The sequence below is a fragment of the Stomoxys calcitrans genome, chromosome 3 (genome assembly GCF_963082655.1).
Source record: "Stomoxys calcitrans chromosome 3, idStoCalc2.1, whole genome shotgun sequence".
NCBI lineage: Eukaryota > Metazoa > Arthropoda > Insecta > Diptera > Muscidae > Stomoxys > Stomoxys calcitrans.
Window position 1 is genome coordinate 134,354,434 of NC_081554.1, and position 18,366 is coordinate 134,372,799.

Genomic DNA, 18,366 nt, shown 5'->3' on the forward strand with positions numbered 1-18,366 from the left:
ACCTGTGATTTTTAAGCTGAACGATGCATGCCTTTTTTATGACAGTGAAGTACAACACGTTCAATGTGTATAATACTGTGTAGGACGGCGAAGTAAAAATTGTAACTATTGTTTTGTTTTAGTATTAAGCTTTAAGATTTATTTAATTTAAGTTGTTTCTTTTCGTTTTAGTGTGATCTCTTTTATGATTCTGAATTTTTTGGAACTGAATTAATCGATGTTTTATAAACTGACGTTGTAACTACGGTCTCCTACTGGGTCATTGATGAATACTTTTGTTAAAGATGTGGGGATTAGAGTAGCTATCTATATGGCATATGCATATAAATTGTTATGAATGTCGTGTGGTCTAATACAACTCGCCAGCTCAATCGAAATTAATTCCCAGAGTAAAATGTGATTAAAGTCCAGCATAGGTCGAAATCCAATGAAATAGTTAAAACTTAACTGGAGCCATCCATAATTGATTTTGATATGTATCTTCATATATGATGATATTCGTAAGGGTAAGAACAAAGTTGTGGTTTAAGACTCCTAATCAATAGTTTAAAAAAGATTACATATATCGAATCGAAAAAGTTACCTTTTTTATTAAATGTTCTTAAAAATCTACTTAGAATATTTTCCGAGAGTATCCCATCGAGGAACTAGAGGAATTTAATAAGCATCGTATTAATCCAATACATAATAGACAACTTTATTATCCTGGGACTTAGCTAAACTCATGCGACCTAACTTCGCCTGCAAACAATAGTAGTCCCGATTTTTTCTCTACTATCATATAGGCAAATGGACGATCTAAATAGAATTTAGTGGGAGATGCTTTATTGACCAACACTGCAGTGGTCACAGCCGCTGCTTCTGTGCCTTCTTCATTAACTATGATTCGTGTTGACTGGAATATTTTGCCGACATAGATGTTTTTAGCCATATTGTCGAAATTAGCCAGATCGGGTTCAAACGCATCTACAATACCCATCTGTGAAATAAAAAATGGAGATGTTTATTAAGCCCAAAATTTGATACATGTTTTACTCACTTTTGTTAGAATTGGTCGCAAAGTAAAATGAGAAGTTGTACTGAACCTGGGTAGAAATACTTCCACTTGATCTTGAATGTCGTCATTTTCGTTGATTGCCGCCATTTTTTCCAATTCTTGAATTAAAGGCTTAACTCCAACAGTGCGTAAATTTCCAACAACTTTATTCAGGCTCACAGCTGCAATGACAATAGTTTGTTTGTTAGAATATTACCACAATAAACACATACTATACGAACATTTTTTTTATTAAAACTACCAAATTACCAAAATTACCAAGAATGTTTGCTAAAGCAACAGAAAATAAGCTTAAATAGGAAATTAGTAACTTTTTGCTAAATAGCAAACATTAGCTGTGTTCGAAAACTCAAAAATTTGTGAAAGTTTGCACAAGTTTTTATTGGAAGTCGTTCGTGTACTTTATTTGCTAACAGAAGAGAGAGCAAATTTTGACAGTTCGAAAATGGAGAACCTGCAAATTTCTACTGGGACTTTTTTGCCAGCAGAAATTTGCGGAATTATTTGGCAAAATTTTGAACAATTAAAACATTGCAACCTTCCAGACACCAAGAAAAGAGTAGTTATCGGTTTCTTAAGTGTTTTGATGAAACCATCACCATCGGAGAGCTACGATGAAACCAACACCACTTCTTTGAATTTGTTGACGAGGGAAGATACTGCCATGGCATTGAGTGGGTCTGGCTGGGCAGTAAAACAAGTGACGCACAGTGGGATTGAAAAAAATTGGAGCAAATTAGTCTGCCAATTGTGAACGGATACAGATATATTTAATGATAACACAGTGACAGTAGCCGCTACATGACCAAATAGAAAGCTCACTTAGCCTCTCATCAGTGGTCGCATCAATTTGTCTAAACACAATGTCTAGACGCCATAGGTGGTTAGTCCAAGGTTTCTTTGTCAGCACACCAAGTGCTGCCGACAAGACACTTGAGAGCGTTGTTTATACTTTCTTGTACGGTTGAAGCATATAAAGCAGTTGTAGTCCTATGCAGCCTTCGAAATGCATGCTCTGCACGAACATTTCATTAAGGAGTTACTTCTCTCATATCAATGAGTGCTGTCCAATTCAAATTTAGTATCAATGCTTTGCTTGGCTTACTCTATTATTCTGTGCCTATAACTAAATCTACTTGTCTATATCCGTCAAGCGTACAAAAATCGGTTCAATTGTATCTACAGTAGTGCACCCACTAGCAATTCATACTTGCAAATCAAAATAAAGTCCAATAAACAAAAAAGGTCCAAAGTGACTTATATATTACAGACTTATAAGCTATTCTTAAAATCTATGCTTATAGCTTTGTCTTTTTGGTAGCCATATCCAAATATAGACCAGTCTGAACCATAAACGACACGTATGTCAAAAAGCCTAACATAAGTCTTTGCGTCAAATTTCAGCGAAATCGGATTATAAATGTGCTTCTTATAGGGCCAAGACTTTAAATCAAGAGATCGGTCGATATAGCAGCTATATCCAAATCTGAACCGATCTGATCCAAATTGAAGAGACCTATCGAAGGACCTAAGACAACTCACTGCCCCAAGTTTTGGCGACATCGGACAATAAATGCGCCTTTTATGGGCCCAAAACCTTTAATTGAAAGATCCGGTCTATATGATCCGGTCTGGGCCAAATTGCAGAAACTTGTCGAAGTGCCTAGCGCAACTCACTGTCTCAAATTTCGAAATCGGATGATATATGTGGTCGATATAGCAGCTATATCCAAATCTGAACCGATCTGATCCAAATTGAAGAGACCTATCGAAGGACCTAACACAACTCACTGCCCCAAGTTTTGGCGACATCGGACAATAAATGCGCCTTTTATGGGCCCAAAACCTTTAATTGAAAGATCCGGTCTATATGGTAGCTACATCCAAATCTTGACCGATCTGGGCCAAATTGCAGAAACTTGTCGAAGTGCCTAGGGCAACTCACTGTCTCAAATTTCGAAATCGCATGATATATGTGGTCAATATAGCAGCTATATCCAAATCTGAACCGATCTGATCCAAATTGAAGAGACCTATCGAAGGACCTAACACAACTCACTGCCCCAAGTTTTGGCGACATCGGACAATAAATGCGCCTTTTATGGGCCCAAAACCTTTATTTGAAAGATCCGGTCTATATGGTAGCTACATCCAAATCTTGACCGATCTGGGCCAAATTGCAGAAACTTGTCGAAGTGCCTAGCGCAACTCACTGTCTCAAATTTCGAAATCGGATGATATATGTGCCATTTATGTGCCCAAAACCTTATATCGAGAGATCGGTCTATATAGCAGCTATACCCAAATCTGGACCGATCTGAACCAAATTCAAGAAGAATAATGAAGGGCCTGACACAACTTACTGCCCAAATTTTGGCGACATCGGACAATAAATGCCTAAATTGGCCTAAGACCTTAAATCGTTAGATTGGTCTATATGGCAGGTATATCTAAATCTCAACCAAATCTCTCAATATGGCAGGTATACCCAAATCTCAATCTCTCATGTGTGCCATATTGCAGAAAGATATCGAGGGGCCTAACATAACTCACAGTCCAAAATTTCAGCAAAATCGGATAATAAATGTGGCTTTTAAGGGCCTAAGAACCTAAATCGGTGGATCGGAATATATGGGGGCTATATCAAGATACAGTCCGATATAGACTATCTTCGAACTTAACCTGCTTATGGACAAGAAAGAATCTGTGCAAAGTATCAGATCAAAGACTGTAGCGTTATTTCAACAGACAGACTAGATCGTCTTAACGGACGGCTAGATCGTCTTAGATTTTTACGCTGATCAAGAATATATATACTTTATAGAGTCGGAAATGGATATTTCGATGTGTTACAAACGCAATGACAAAATGAATATACCCCCATCCTTCGGTGATGGGTATAAAAATCGGTTTACAAATGTCTTCACAAATCACAAAATACGAGGTCAGAGTTCAAGATTTTTAGACACTTCCGGAGGATTTTTTCACCTGATGATAGCAATTTGAAAATAGAACAAGCAAGAGAGTGCTAAGTGCGGCCGGGCCGAATCTTATATATGCTCCACCATGGACAGCATTTGTCGAGTTCTTTGCGCGATATCTTTTTTTAGGCAAGCAAACAATAATGAATTAGAACTGTTAAGCTTTTGAAGTTATGTCAAGTTATAGTCCTATTCGGCCTACAAATAAATTGAATGATGAACATTGTAGATATTTCAGTCAATTTGGACGTAATATTTCAGTCAATTCTGACGAGAATTGCGCCTTCTAGGGACTCAAGAAGCAAAATCGGGAGATCGGTTTATATGGGAGCTGAATCAAGCTAAAGATCGATTCAGACCACGTTGGACACGCATATTGAAGGTCATAGGAGAAGCCGTTGCACAAAATTTCTGCCAAAACGAATTCAAATTCCGCCCTCTAGAGGCTCAAGAAGTCAAGATCCCAGATCGGTATATATGACAGCTATATCAAGTTATGTACCGATTTGCCCCATACTAAACACAGTAGTTGGAAGTCTTAACAAAACACCTCATGCTACATTTCAGCCAAAGCGGATAAGAATTGCGCCCTCGAAAAGCTGAAGAAGTCAACATCCAAGATCGGTTTATATGGCAGCTATATCAGGTTATGAACCGATCTTAGCGATACAATACAGTTGTTGGAAGTGATACCATAACAACTCGTGCAAAATTTCAGTCAATTCGAACAAGAATTGCGCCCTCTAGAGGCTCAAGAAGTCAAGACTTATCCGCCTAGCTTTACTCTTTCCAAAGTTAGCGTGCTTCCGACAGACGAACGGACGGACATGGATCGACTTAAAACGTCATAACGATCATATATATATATAAACTTTATGGGGTCTTATATTTCGAGGTGTTACAAACAGAATGACGAAATTAGTATACCCCCATCCTGTGGTGGAGGGTATAATTAGGGGGAAAACCTTTCACCTTTTATACATGTTATATACATATTTGGAAAGGTATTTCGGAGGACTGTTGCAATAAAAATGCGAGGGAAAATTCCGAATATGAATAATACATTTGTAGTCAAATCGAAGTAAAGTTAACATTTATATTTATTTTAAATGGCATGGATTTCTGAGGAGCTCCAAATTAGTCTTATTTTTATACACGTCGAAATATCCGTTTCCGACCTTAGGTTAGGTTAGGTTAAGTTGAAAAGAGGGTGCAGCTATTAATCCTCCCCATGCCACTATGGACATACACCTAAGCCAGTAAACGGCTTGTTGTGCGCTCTAAGAACTATAAAGTAACCTCTAAAAAGAAAATTTTAAAAGTTAGGAATTCCGTGCTACTTACAAAATCCTTAATTGTTTTCAATACCACTCCCCTAAGGTGGTTCATGTCTGATATTGTGTCTCCACCAAAGTACCGGTATCTGTTGGACGCGAAAGCCGGGCAATGACAAAGGAAATGCTCCAACGTCTCATCATACGCAAACGCATTCGTCGCCTACTCTCTTAACTCGCACTGCCTCGACCCGAAAGGCTTCGGGTTAACCAAGTTTATTGACGGCAGTCCCCTAGCCTTCACCGCTAAATCGTCTGCCCTTTCATTTCCTCTTACTCCGTTTTCGCCTGGCACCCAAACGATGCGGATTTTGCCATCCTTAGAGAAGGCGTTAATCTCTTTCTTACACTGCAAGACTGTTCGTGACCTTACCGTCCTGGTTGTTATTGCCCTTATGGCAATTTTACTGTCGGTAAAGATGTTAACACTCCACGTCCTCGCGTTAGCACCACACCACTTCACGCACTACGTTTCCTCAATTAAGACGATTTCGATATCTGACAATGTCAAATACTTAGGTGTGATCTTGGATAGGAAACTGAACTGGAAGTGTCACATTTAGGAGCGCACTGTGAAAATTTTGGCCAGAAGAGGCGCCAGATAGTCTGCCTCTTTCTGTAGTGACGACGGAAATATTCCATCAGGTACGGGTGACTTAAGTGGTTTGAAGCTCCTCAAGGATTCCCCCACTATAAATTCCGTAGTTATAAACCTTCGATCAACGTCATTATTCCAAGATTCCGGTGTCTCCGTGAGTCCCTTTGTATCTATAGAAATTGGGTTTTCATCAAAGCTTCAATATGTCCTACCTTGTATCTACTTTCACTCCAATGTCGTCTACGAACGTTTCAGTTTGTACATGAGTTTTTGAGAGATACTTTTTATACCCTCCACCATAAGATGGGGGGTATACTAATTTCGTCATTCTGTTTGTAACTACTCGAAATATTCATCTGAGACCCCATAAAGTATATATATTCTTGATCGTCGCTACATTTTATGTCGATCTAGCCATGTCCGTCCGTCCGTCTGTCTGTCAAAAGTACACTAACTTCCGAAGGAGTAAAGCTAGCCGCTTGAAATTTTGCACAAATACTTCTTATTAGTGTAGGTCGGTTGGTATTGTAAATAGGCCATATCGGTCCATGTTGCCATAGCTGCCATATAAACCGATCTTGGGTCTTGACTTCTTGAGCTTCTAGAGGGCGCAATTCTTATGGTTGCCCAAAAAGTAATTGCGGATTTTTCATATAGTCGGCGTTGAAAAATGTTTTCAACGGCTTGTGACTCTGTAATTGCATTCTTTCTTCTGTCAGTTATCAGCTGTTACTTTTAGCTTGCTTTAGAAAAAAAGTGCGCGAAATTTTGTTTACATTTGTTTGTTTGGCGTCAATTTTAATATGGAGCCCACAAAGGAGCATTTTCGTCATATTTTACTTTATTATTTCCGTAAAGGAAAAAACGCGGAGCAGGTTGCTAAAAAGTTACGAGATGTGTATGGTGATAAAGCCTTAAAAGGAAGACAGTGTCAAAATTGGTTTCGCAAATTCCGTTCTGGAGATTTTTAACTTAGAGATGAGCCACGTTCAGGTCGGCCAAATGAAGTTGATAATGACCAAATCAAAGCATCAATCGAATTGGATCGTCATGTAACTGAGCGTGAGATAGAAGAGAAGTTAAATATTGTATACCAAAATCAACCGTTCATTATCACATAAAAAGTCTTGGACTGGTGAAAAAAGCTTGATATTTGGGTACCACATGTATTGAAAGAAATTCATTTAACAAACCGAATCAACGCTTTTGATATGCACCTTAAACGCAATAAATTCGACCCGTTTTTAAAACGAATCATAACTGGAGATGAAAAATGGATTGTTTACAACAACGTTAGTCGAAAACGATCATGGTCCAAGCATGGTGAACCAGCTCAAACCACTTCAAAGGCTGATATCCACCAAAAGAAAGTTATGCTGTCTGTTTGGTGGGATTAGAAGGGTGTGGTATATTTTGAGCTGCTTCCAAGGAACCAAACGATTAATTCGGATGTTTACTGTCAACAATTGGACAAATTGAATACAGCCATCAAGGAGAAGCGACCAGAATTGGTCAATCGTAAAGGTGTCATATTCCACCAGGACAACGCTAGACCTCACACATCTTTGGTCACTCGCCAAAAACTGAGTGAGCTTGGCTGGGAACTTTTGATGCATCTACCATATAGCCCTGACCTTGCACCATCAGACTACCATTTATTTCGATCTTTGCAGAACTCCTTAAATGGTAAAACTTTAGGCAATGATGAGGCTATAAAATCGCACTTGGTTCAGTATTTGCAGATAAAGGCCAGAAGTTCTATGAGCGTGGAATACTAAATTTGCCAGGAGCGTGGAATACTAAATTTGCCAAAAGGTTATCGAACAAAATGACAATTATATATTTGATTAAAGTTCATTCTAAGTTTTATTAAAAATGCATTTACTTTCTTTTAAAAAATCCGCAATTACTTTTTAGGCAACCCAATACATGTATAGTGTTACAATGGGCTTTACACCATCAACGTCGTCTTACTGAAATGTTAACTCCTCGAATTCAAGACCGGATTAACCCTCGCTTACTCAGGCTCCATTAAATGGTATGTAGGTGTCTTATGACGTGTCATTTTTAACGCATGCAAAGTTGTACATGTCGGATGATTCAAATGAAACTAACATATGAAAATCACTTTTTAAAATAGCACATGAAATTTTTTGTTTCAAAGCATGCTCTATTCCTACTGACAAAAACATAAAGATATCAGCTGTTTTTGTTGTCAGTCGAATGAATGCAACGGCCAATGAAATTGTTTTTACAAATTTATGATTTAACCATCTTTCTCATGTCATACAAAAATAACATACAGATTTGATAGCAAAAATGATGAATCGTATGTAAATTGACAATTTGCACAAACACTTTAAATTACATGTGAATAAAAAAAGTTACGTGTTATAGCGGGTTTAGCAATCAGATTGAGTGATATGTAATGAAATGCTATATCTATGTGACATGCCATTATTCTGTGTCTCATAAATACTCACATTTCCTAGGCAACACTATCAGCATAGAAAGACGATCCTCTTTTCCATACGGAAGTTCCAAAATATAACTCTCCAGCGACTTCATGCTGATGTAATTGAAGGGACCTATTTGAGTCATCATTTGCACATTGCCCAAAACATGTTCTTGTTCATCGTGGAAAGGAGCCGTAATGGTTTGATCCGACTTGAAAGGGTACTATGAAATAAATAATGCTATGGTGTGAATGTGATTGTATTACATAGTAATTGATTTACTAACCTTCCATTTGCCCTTGAAATACAAAGCTGAAATCATCAATAGCGCGGCATCTTTAAAGTCTTGGGGTGTAACACTGTGCGGCAGTAAACCTCTGGTAGCTCGATTAATATCAGCATTAATTTGTGCAAAGGTGCTATTAACTTCACTGAAATGTACTGGTATTAAGGCTGATTCATAAACACGGGTGACAAGGCTTTCATAATCTCGATTAACCGGTTTATTGATGTCAGTGAAAAGTGCTTGGAAAGAAGCTACCTCTATGGTGTTGGTGTTAACTCTGCAAACAAAAGTGAAATCAATTAACATATTTACATCGGTGGTTTTCATGAATTTCTTTCATTTTCTGTTTGCTTACTTCAGTTTCTGAGCAATTTGTTTATAAGCCATCCGTAAGGCCTGCTGGTCATTGCTCAAGTGTAAAGTATTTCGAAATTCTGTAAGTGTATTGCCACCAGCTCCTTCGGCCAAAAGCAGGAGTAGAGACCAAACGGCAAATGGGGATATCATATAACTTTTTTTGGGGTCTTCCAAATGTGCGTCGGACATATGTTTCCAAAGCTCGAGAGCAAAGCTTTCTGTACCTTCTGCTATTTTAATCTGACTTTCCACTAAGGCACTTTGATCATTATTTGTTCGAAGTGGAATATTCGGTTTTACATTTGACGATAAAACGGGCGGTGCTGACTTTTGTGCCAAAGTGAGCAGACAAACTTGCAAAAAAATGCAGACGACAGCTAAAACTAGAAAAGAAAATAATAATATTGTAGACACTCAAACCATTGTGCTAATTTTGATTCATATAGTTTAGATTTCAAGTTTACTTATTTCTTACGGTTGGAATTATTCTTAATCTCTGTCTACACCTTATGCCGTATAAAATCCAGAAATTCATCGTTAGAAAATCTCCAACAATTTCGAAACCTCTACTACATTAAATGCATTTTCAATTGAGATGCTTTAACAATAACAAGTAAAAAGACGTTAAGTTCGGCCGGGCCGAACTTAGGATACCCACCACCTCAGGCATATATGTAAACCACCTTTCATCAAAATCCGGTGAAAATTACATACCTTATGTCCCATAGCAGTTATATCGAAATATGTTTCGATTTGGACCAAATACTAATAAGTACAAATCATTATTCAATTGTGTATAACAAAATATTGGTCTTTTTAGTAGCTATATCTAAAAATAAACCGATCTGAACCATATACGACACGGATGTCGATAAGCCTAACATAAGTCACTGTCTCAAATTTCAGTGAAATCGGATTATAAATTCGCATTTTTATGGGGCCAAGACTTTAAATCAAGAGATCGGTTTTAATGGCAGCTAAATATATGCAAATCTTGATCGATCTAGACCAAATTGCAGAAATATGTGGAGGGGCTTAACTTAACTCTTTGTCCCCAATTTCGGTAACATCGGACAATAAATGCCCTTTTTATGGCCCCAAAACCTAAAACCGAGAGAACGGTCTATATGACAGCTATATCCAAATCTGGACCGATCTGAGCCAAATTGACGGAGGGCCTAACACAACTCAGTGTCCCAAATTTCAGCAAAATCGGATAATAAATGTGGCTTTTATGGGTCCAAGACTCTAAATCGGAGGATCGGTCTATATGTCAGCTATATCCAAATCTGGACCGATCTGTACCATATTGAAAAAGTATGTCGAAGGACCTAACACAACTCACTGCCCCAAATTTCAGCAAAATCGGGTAACAAATGAGGCTTTTATGGGCCTAAGACCCTAAATCGGAGGATCGGTCTATATGGCAGCTATATCCAGATGTAAACCGATCTAGGCCAAATTGACAAAGGATGTCGAAGGGCCTATCTCAACCCACTGTTCCGAATTTCATCAAAATTGTATAATAAATGTGGCTTTTATGGGCCTAAGACCCTAAATCGGAGGATCGGTCTATATGGCAGCTATATCCAAATCTGAAACAATCTGAGCCATATTGACGAAAGATGTCGATGGGCCTAAGACAACTCACTGTTCAAAATTTCAGCAAAATCGGATAATAAATGTGGTTTTTATGGGCCTAAGACCCTAAATCAGAGGATCGGTCTATATGGCAGCTATATCCAAATCTGAACCGATCTGGGCCAAATTAACGGAGGATTTCGAAGGACCTAACACAACTTACTGTCCCAAATTTCAGCAAAATCAGATATTAAATGTGGCTTTTATTGGCCTAAGACCCTAAATCGGCGGATCGGTCTATATAGGGGCTATATCAAGATATAGTCCGATATAGTCCATCTTCGAACTTAACCTGCTTATGGACAAAAAAAGAATCTGTACAAAGTTTCAGCTCAATATCTCTATTTTTGAAGACTGTAGCGTGATTTCAACAGACAGACGGACGGACATGTCTAGATCGTCTTAGATTTTTACGCTGATCAAGAATATATATACTTTATAGGGTCGGAAATGGATATTTCGATGTGTTGCAAACGGAATGACAAAATGAATATGCCCCCATCCGTCGGTGGTGGGTATAATAAAAATACTTCACGATTATTCGAGATTTTGTACGCATGGGTAACATGTATATGCAACCCGAGTGTGAATCTGATATGACTAGGCACAGTAGTTATCATTGAAAATTCACAACGTGCAAAAATACCGGAATATCAGTTTATATATGCGCTTGCTATGATTCTATAAATGAAAATCAAGATATAATTAGCTGTATATAAATCTAAACCGATTTCTATAGGATTTATCTATGATATCAAAAGTCATGAGAGAATTCTTTGTGCCAAACTTCGAGAAGGTCGATTAGGAAGTGTCTACATTAATTAATATTTAGCACGACTAAGCGAACATAAAGGGTGATTTTTTAGCTGGTATCTTTTTGGCAACACTGGTTTAAACCGCTCATGCAAATTTCGTGTTTTGTTTCACTATCAAACGTCTTCAGTTTGGTCTAAAATTTAACGTCTTACGAACAAACAACGCTTGCACATTATTGAATTTTATTATAAAAATGCGTGCTCTGTTAAGAAAGTTCAGCGTTTTGTGCTCAGTTCATTCTTGGCTCAATGGATACGTAAATACACAGAATTGTCGATTTTGGAGTGAAGTGGAAAAGTCACAGTTTGGTGCGGTTTATGGACTGATGGCATCATTGGGTCGTACTTCGTCAAAGATGATGCGAATAGTAACGTAACTATGAATGTTGAGCGCTATTGTAAGATGATATCCAACTTTGTTTGCCCAAAATGCAAAAACTTGACTTTCATGACATGTGGTTTCAACAAGACAGTGCCACATGCCACAAACAATGGACTTATTGAGAGGACAGTTCTTTGAACATTTTGTTCACGTGCGGGACCGGCCGTCTGATCGTGCGATAGAAATGTGGTCCACTTTGGGCCAAACTCGGCACGGACATCGAGAGGTCGAATGCAATTCATTATCATATCCATGGGTCCATTATATATATCCAAATATAACCCGACCAGTACGAATGTCAAGGGACGTAATAAAACTCATTATTCTAAATATCAGCGAAATCGGAAAATAAAATCATCTTTCATCGGCCTACGACCTTAAATTGGGTGATCTATATGGGAGCTGTATGAGGTTATAGACTCATTTCAACCATACTTGGTACAGTTGTTGGAAGTCATAACACTGCATGCAAAATTTCAGCCAAATCGGATAAAAATTCCGACTTGTAAGGGCTGAAGAAGTTAAATCGGGAGATCGGTTTATACGGAAGCTAAATCGGGTTATTAACCAATTCCATCTGTACTTGACACAGTTGTTGGAAGTCATAACGGAACACTATATGCAAATTTTAGCCAAATCGTACAAAAATTGCGGATTCCAGAGGCTCAAGAAGTCAAATCGGGAGATCAGTTTCTATGGGAGCTATATAAGGTTAAAGACCGATTTTGACCGTACTTGGATCAGTTATTGAAAGTCATAAAAGAACACTACATGCAACATTTCAGCAAAATCGGACAAAAATGGCGGCTTGTAAGGGCTCAAGAATTCTAATCGGGAGATCAGTTTATAATGTTGCTATATCAGGTTTTAGACCGATTTAGTTGTTGTTGGCCGTCAAAACAGATCGGTTTATATGGGAGCTATATCAAAATTCGAACCGATGTGGCCCAAGTGGAAGAATAAATGTGTTTTTTTACTTTTTGGCATTTAGGTACTAAAAAGTACCAAAAAGCTACGAAAAAGGATAAATTTGCACAGTGCGGATTGCTGTTGCCAAATAAAGGGCATAGATAAAAAATATGAAAAATAGTGCCGGAAATGGGAGAAATGTACGTCTAGTACCGCATTTGGTACAGTTTCGTAATTTCTTTTTTCGAAATATTTTGTTGGGTGACTAACTGATATTTCACAAATCGTACATTTTCTTACCAAAAAATACTAAATAGTTCGAAATACCTTAACGGAAACCATAATTTGGTAAAAATTATTGTATTCTTGACTAATATATAATAAGTTGTGCTAGATACGAAATGCTGTAATGGTACCAGGAGTGAAAAAAAATGTACTTTAGAGCTATATTTGGTTCTATTTGGTACTTTTATTTACAGATTGAGCTACAGCTCTGAAATTTGTGCCGCAGGTACATTGCTGTACGTACCACGTGATTTTTTTTAATTTGTCTATTATTGTACTAAAATTTGCAAAATTTTACCTTTATTACAGACTGAGGTACAGCTCTTAAAATTGGGACTCAGTTACACATTGACAGTGTATGCCGGGCGACAAGAAGGATATTTTTTAATTCGTACTTAAGGGTACTAAAACGGATACAATCGTACTTTTCTACGGATTGAGCTAGAGATCTGAAATTTGGGAAACCGGTACACCTTGAAAGTATACATCTGGGGACTGGGATTTTTTTTTTGTTTTTACATTTGGTACTAAATCGTACAAATTGGTACTTTATTTACAGAAAAAGCCAGTGCTCAAAAATTTTGGATACAGGTTCATCTTGAGAGTATATATCGGGCAAATTGACGAATTCTTTGAAATTCGTACAATTAAGTACTAAAACGTACAAAATGGTATTTTTTATGGATTCAGCTAAAGCTATGACGTTTGGGATACAGGTACATCTTGAAAGTATATACCCGACTACTTGACGAATTTTTCGAAATATGTAAATGTACGTATTCGAAAAATTCGTCAACGTACAAAATTATACCTTCTTCACAGATTGAGTTTCAGCTCTTAAAATTGAGATACAGTTACACCTTGACAGTATATATTGGGCGACTAGGAGAGATTTTTGAAATTCGTACATTTAGGTACTAAAAAGTACAAACTTGTACTTTCTCTACGGATTTAGCTAGAACCCTGAAATTTTGGATACAAGTACATTGACAGTAAATATCGACCAACTAGAAGATTTTTATTGGAATTTTATTGAAAACGTACCTTCTATACGGATTAAGCTTAAGCTCTTAAAATTGGGATGCATTTACACCTTGATAGTATATATTGTGCATCTAGAGCATTTTTTCGGTACTTCACAGATTGAGCTGCAGCTCCCAAAATAGGGATACACTGTGACACTATATATTCGGCGACTAGAAGATTTTTTTAAAATAAGTTAATTTAGGTACTATATTGTAAAAAATGGTACCTTCCCTTCGGATTGAGCTTAAGCTTTCAAAATTGGGATACAAGTTACCCCGTCCGTGACTGTTGTTTTAACCGTTGAGTGGAGCGGACGTATTGTTGTTTTGCTCCGCAAGATTTTCCTGTAACTCGTAATAGGTCATTATTTTTGGAAGAAAAATTTAAATCACTCAAGGGTAGCTCCGATAGAGGTATCCATTAGGCTGTTGATGATCTGCGTCTGTTTCCAGTGGAGCTATAGATCTAGAGCCCGGGAGTAGGCTCAGAATGGACTTCAAAGACCCAACAGCTGCGGTGATGGTATCAGGCCGTAGCATGTTGTCTGCTACTGAAACCTCGACTGGTGGAGCGGCTGCTCCAGGCTTCACTAGCCGACAGACGACTGGTCAGAAGGCGTTTTTGATGAAAACATCTGGTTCGAATCTTAAGGACAAGGCCGAACCTATTCTTTCTACGCATGCCTATAATTTGCCTAGGCCATCGGCCTTCCCCGGCATGCTTTTCCAGAGGTTGGACTAACAGCAGCATCACTCTCAGGTTTATTGAGGAACTTGGTGCGAATGATCCTAAGATGGCAGTTGTAGACATGGGAGATAAACAGGGCTGCACACCTAGGAATAATTGGAGTTGGAAAGTCAATGGACTGTCATCAGTATACTCCAATGTCCTTGCGGAATTTCCTGGATCGCCACTAGTTTGTGACGATGCAGGCTCGTATCAGGGCCGATACAGACTAATTGCCTTCGGGGATCAACGTTCAATTTAAATGTATCGTTGTGCGCTAAAAAAGACTGGTGATATCTGACCAGGTGCAGCACTAGATTTTGTAAAAAAGGAAGATATTCCTTCTCTCATATACCTTATTCGACTGGAAGATTGGTATATTGGATGAGGCTGATGGTGACCGGAGACATGCAGTGTTCAACAAGCTGAAACAGAAGGTCTATAGAAGCGTTAGGTTGGGGAATCAGGAGACGACTCAGAAGTTGTTGCTGAACACTTGCCAGAGGAACTATAGACCACATCGCTAAACTCTTCCGGATTGCAGGAGACTGACTCCTTTAAGTCACCAAGCCCTGATGATGTATCACCGGTTGAATTACAAGCTGTGTCTGATAGACTGGTTCTCTGGCTTAGGGAGATATACTCTGTTTGTATCAGAATGTCATATATACATACCTGTGGGATGGGACACGAAGGTCACTTTGATTCCGAAAGAAAGTCTACCGTAAGAAAGTTTATTAATAACTAACTAAAAGATGCATTACGGCAGGCTTGGGGTACGTGGACCAAAAACCAGGTGAGGAACACCTCAAGGAGGTGTACTGTCTCCTCTTCTTTGGAATATAGCCATTAACAATATATTATTGTTTCTGGAAGAAAAAGTCGTAAAAGTGGTCGCGTATGCAGATGATGTGGCAATTGCGGTTAGGGGAAAGTTTCCCAGCACTCTAAGAGATATACTTCAGGAAGCTCTACGTGCAACAGCAAAGTCGGCTACTGAAAGTGGTCTAGGTATAAATCCGTGCAGTGGAAAGTATATCCTTGGGAGGAAAGAAAGTTCCATTTATAGAAAGCGCAAAATGCCTGGGTGTTTGGCTGGACAGGAAATCCAACATTTTGAAAAGGGCAAGAAAGGCAACTCTTGCCCTGTACACCTGCAAGAGAGCCATTGGCAAAAGTTGGAGGCTTAGTCCGCGTGTTATGCATTGGGTATATACTGCAGTTGTCAGACCTATAATGCTTTATGGTGTTATAGTCTGGTGGGCGCCGTTTCAAAAATCCACCTACTGTTCAATCGGATCCAAAGGATGGCTTGCTTGTGCATCACAGCCGCACTGAGGACGACACCATCTGATGCACTGAATTTAATGCTACATCTTTTGCCTCTGGACATTGTGGCTATACAAATTCCAGCGACCACTGCCGTGAGGTTAAGGGAGCTTTCTCATTGGTTAAGTAGCGGCTACGGACACTGTGTTATCCTTGATACAATATCCGATGTTCGAGGCTATGTGCATTACACCCTACCTAAGCCGCTTGTTGATAAATAGTATTGTGCCACCATTCCTGATAGAACCGAATGGAACAACGTTAAGCCTGGTAACAGGAGTTACATACACTTTTATACGAATGGTTCCAAACTAAACGACCAGGTGGGCTTTGTGGTGTACTCTAAATATCTAGAACTGGTTATATCGAAGAGGTTATAATGTCATTACGACGATTGGCATTAATATCTTCTTAGACAGACAGTCAGCCATTAAACCCCTGTCGCAGAACTCTCAACGAGATGGCTGAACAGTTCAAAATTCACCTGTTCTGGGTGCCGGGCCACAGAGATATCCCAGTGAATTCTAAGGCAATCGAGCTCGCGAGACTAGCAACTACCCTACACATTCCAGAGATACTGGAATCTGTTGGCATGCCTCTAGCGACGTGTAAGCTAAGTTTTCAGGACCGAAGGATAACGAATGACAGATAGTCACATAGAGGGGACTGTGAGCATTCCAAAACTAAGTGGCCTAATCTAAACTTGAAGAAGTCTAGCACTTTGCTGTCATTGGCTAGAACACACGTCTCAGTCATTGTGTCCGTTATGACAGGTCACTGTCTAATCGGAAAACATGCTGACTGAAGGTTGCCAGCAACGAAGAAGAAGAGACTATAGAACACCCTATGTGTGTGTGTCACGCACTAGCAGTCAGAAGGAGTTTAACTTTTTGTTCTCATTCCTTTGAGAACCTGTCTGATATAGCGAATGTGAACATTCGCATGTTATTGGGCTTTTTAAAGCGATCGGGATGGTTCAACGGTAGGAACTAGAAGGCCTTTTCCTTCTTCTGTTCCTGTGGTATCATAATGGACGAAAACGTCTAAGTGAGTTTGATGGCAGACAGCCACTTAAACCTAACCTAGCCTAACCAACCCCGTGACAGTAGATATTGGGCGATCCTACTCGCCCAAAATCGTGCATTTAAGTGCTAAAACGTGTAAAATAATTCTTTCTGTATGGATTGAGCTTAAGTTCTCGAATTAGGATACAGTTGCACCTTTCACAGTACACATTGTGTATTTCCTTAACAGAATATATTAGCCGAATAGCAAGTTTATTTCAAATTCGTCCATTAAGGTATTTTCTTTCCAAATTGAATTAGAACTCTCAAAATTGGGATAAAAGTACGCCTTGACGGTGTATGTTGGGTGACTAGAGAATTAAGCTTCGAGTTACACTGGTGGTATCATCGGGGCCATCGAAGCGACTGGGCGTTGTAAGTAATAATAATATATTCAATAAAGACAAAATTTGGCTCAAGCCAGGGCCGCCTCAAAATTATTTTTCTAAAGGGCAAAAATTTTACGAAATTTTACAAAAACTAAATTTTAACATTTCCAAACGATGAAACTTCTGCCAAGGGCAGACCCCATCGAAATTCTAAAGAAAGATTTTTTTTAAGATAAAATTTCAATAACATTTCTTTTAAAGACAAAATTCTCTAAGACAAACTTATGCCCAATTTTGGGCATACCTCGAAATTAGTGTGTAAATCCCAATGAAATCCCTGCTCCATGAATTTGCGACATTAAATTTTGCCGAATCTTTTACAAGACTTAATTCCAATGACAAAATGAAATTTTTTTTTTTAAACTTCAAAGACCCTTTTTTAAAGCCAAAATTTTAATGATATCTTTTTGCAAAGACTACATTTCAATGAAAGAATTTCATTAAAATTTTCTGCTGACAAAAATTTATTAAATTTTTTTCAAAATGTCAATAATATTGTTTCTAAAAACAAAATTTTAAAGAAATATTGAATGAAGACAAAGCGTTGCCTACGCCTGGTCCCCCTCAAAATTATTTTTTCTGAAAGAAAGTTTTAATAACGCACCCATAAGAACACCCTACTTAATTTATATTTTAAATGAAACCATTTCGTAGTTTTCTTAAAATTCCATAATTCACAATAAAGTGTTTAAGGCAATAGTGATCAAGGGTCGAAATCTATTAGCGGAGTT

The 18,366-nt window shown here is 38.3% G+C and overlaps 1 protein-coding gene across 1 annotated transcript in view; it reads right to left on the minus strand.

Annotated features, from left to right (window-relative positions):
* Positions 1 to 563: 563 nt before the first annotated feature.
* LOC106094125 (serine protease inhibitor 77Ba) overlaps positions 564 to 18,366 on the minus strand; it is a 48,543-nt gene continuing 30,740 nt past the window's right edge. The window contains exons 2-6 of the mRNA XM_013261311.2: positions 9,068 to 9,452; positions 8,713 to 8,989; positions 8,454 to 8,649; positions 1,040 to 1,218; positions 564 to 979 (exon numbers count right to left, since the gene is read on the minus strand). Of these exons, the coding sequence (XP_013116765.1) occupies positions 713 to 979; positions 1,040 to 1,218; positions 8,454 to 8,649; positions 8,713 to 8,989; positions 9,068 to 9,452 (1,304 nt within the window). The 3' untranslated portion in view covers positions 564 to 712. The remainder of the gene's footprint in view (positions 980 to 1,039; positions 1,219 to 8,453; positions 8,650 to 8,712; positions 8,990 to 9,067; positions 9,453 to 18,366) is intronic.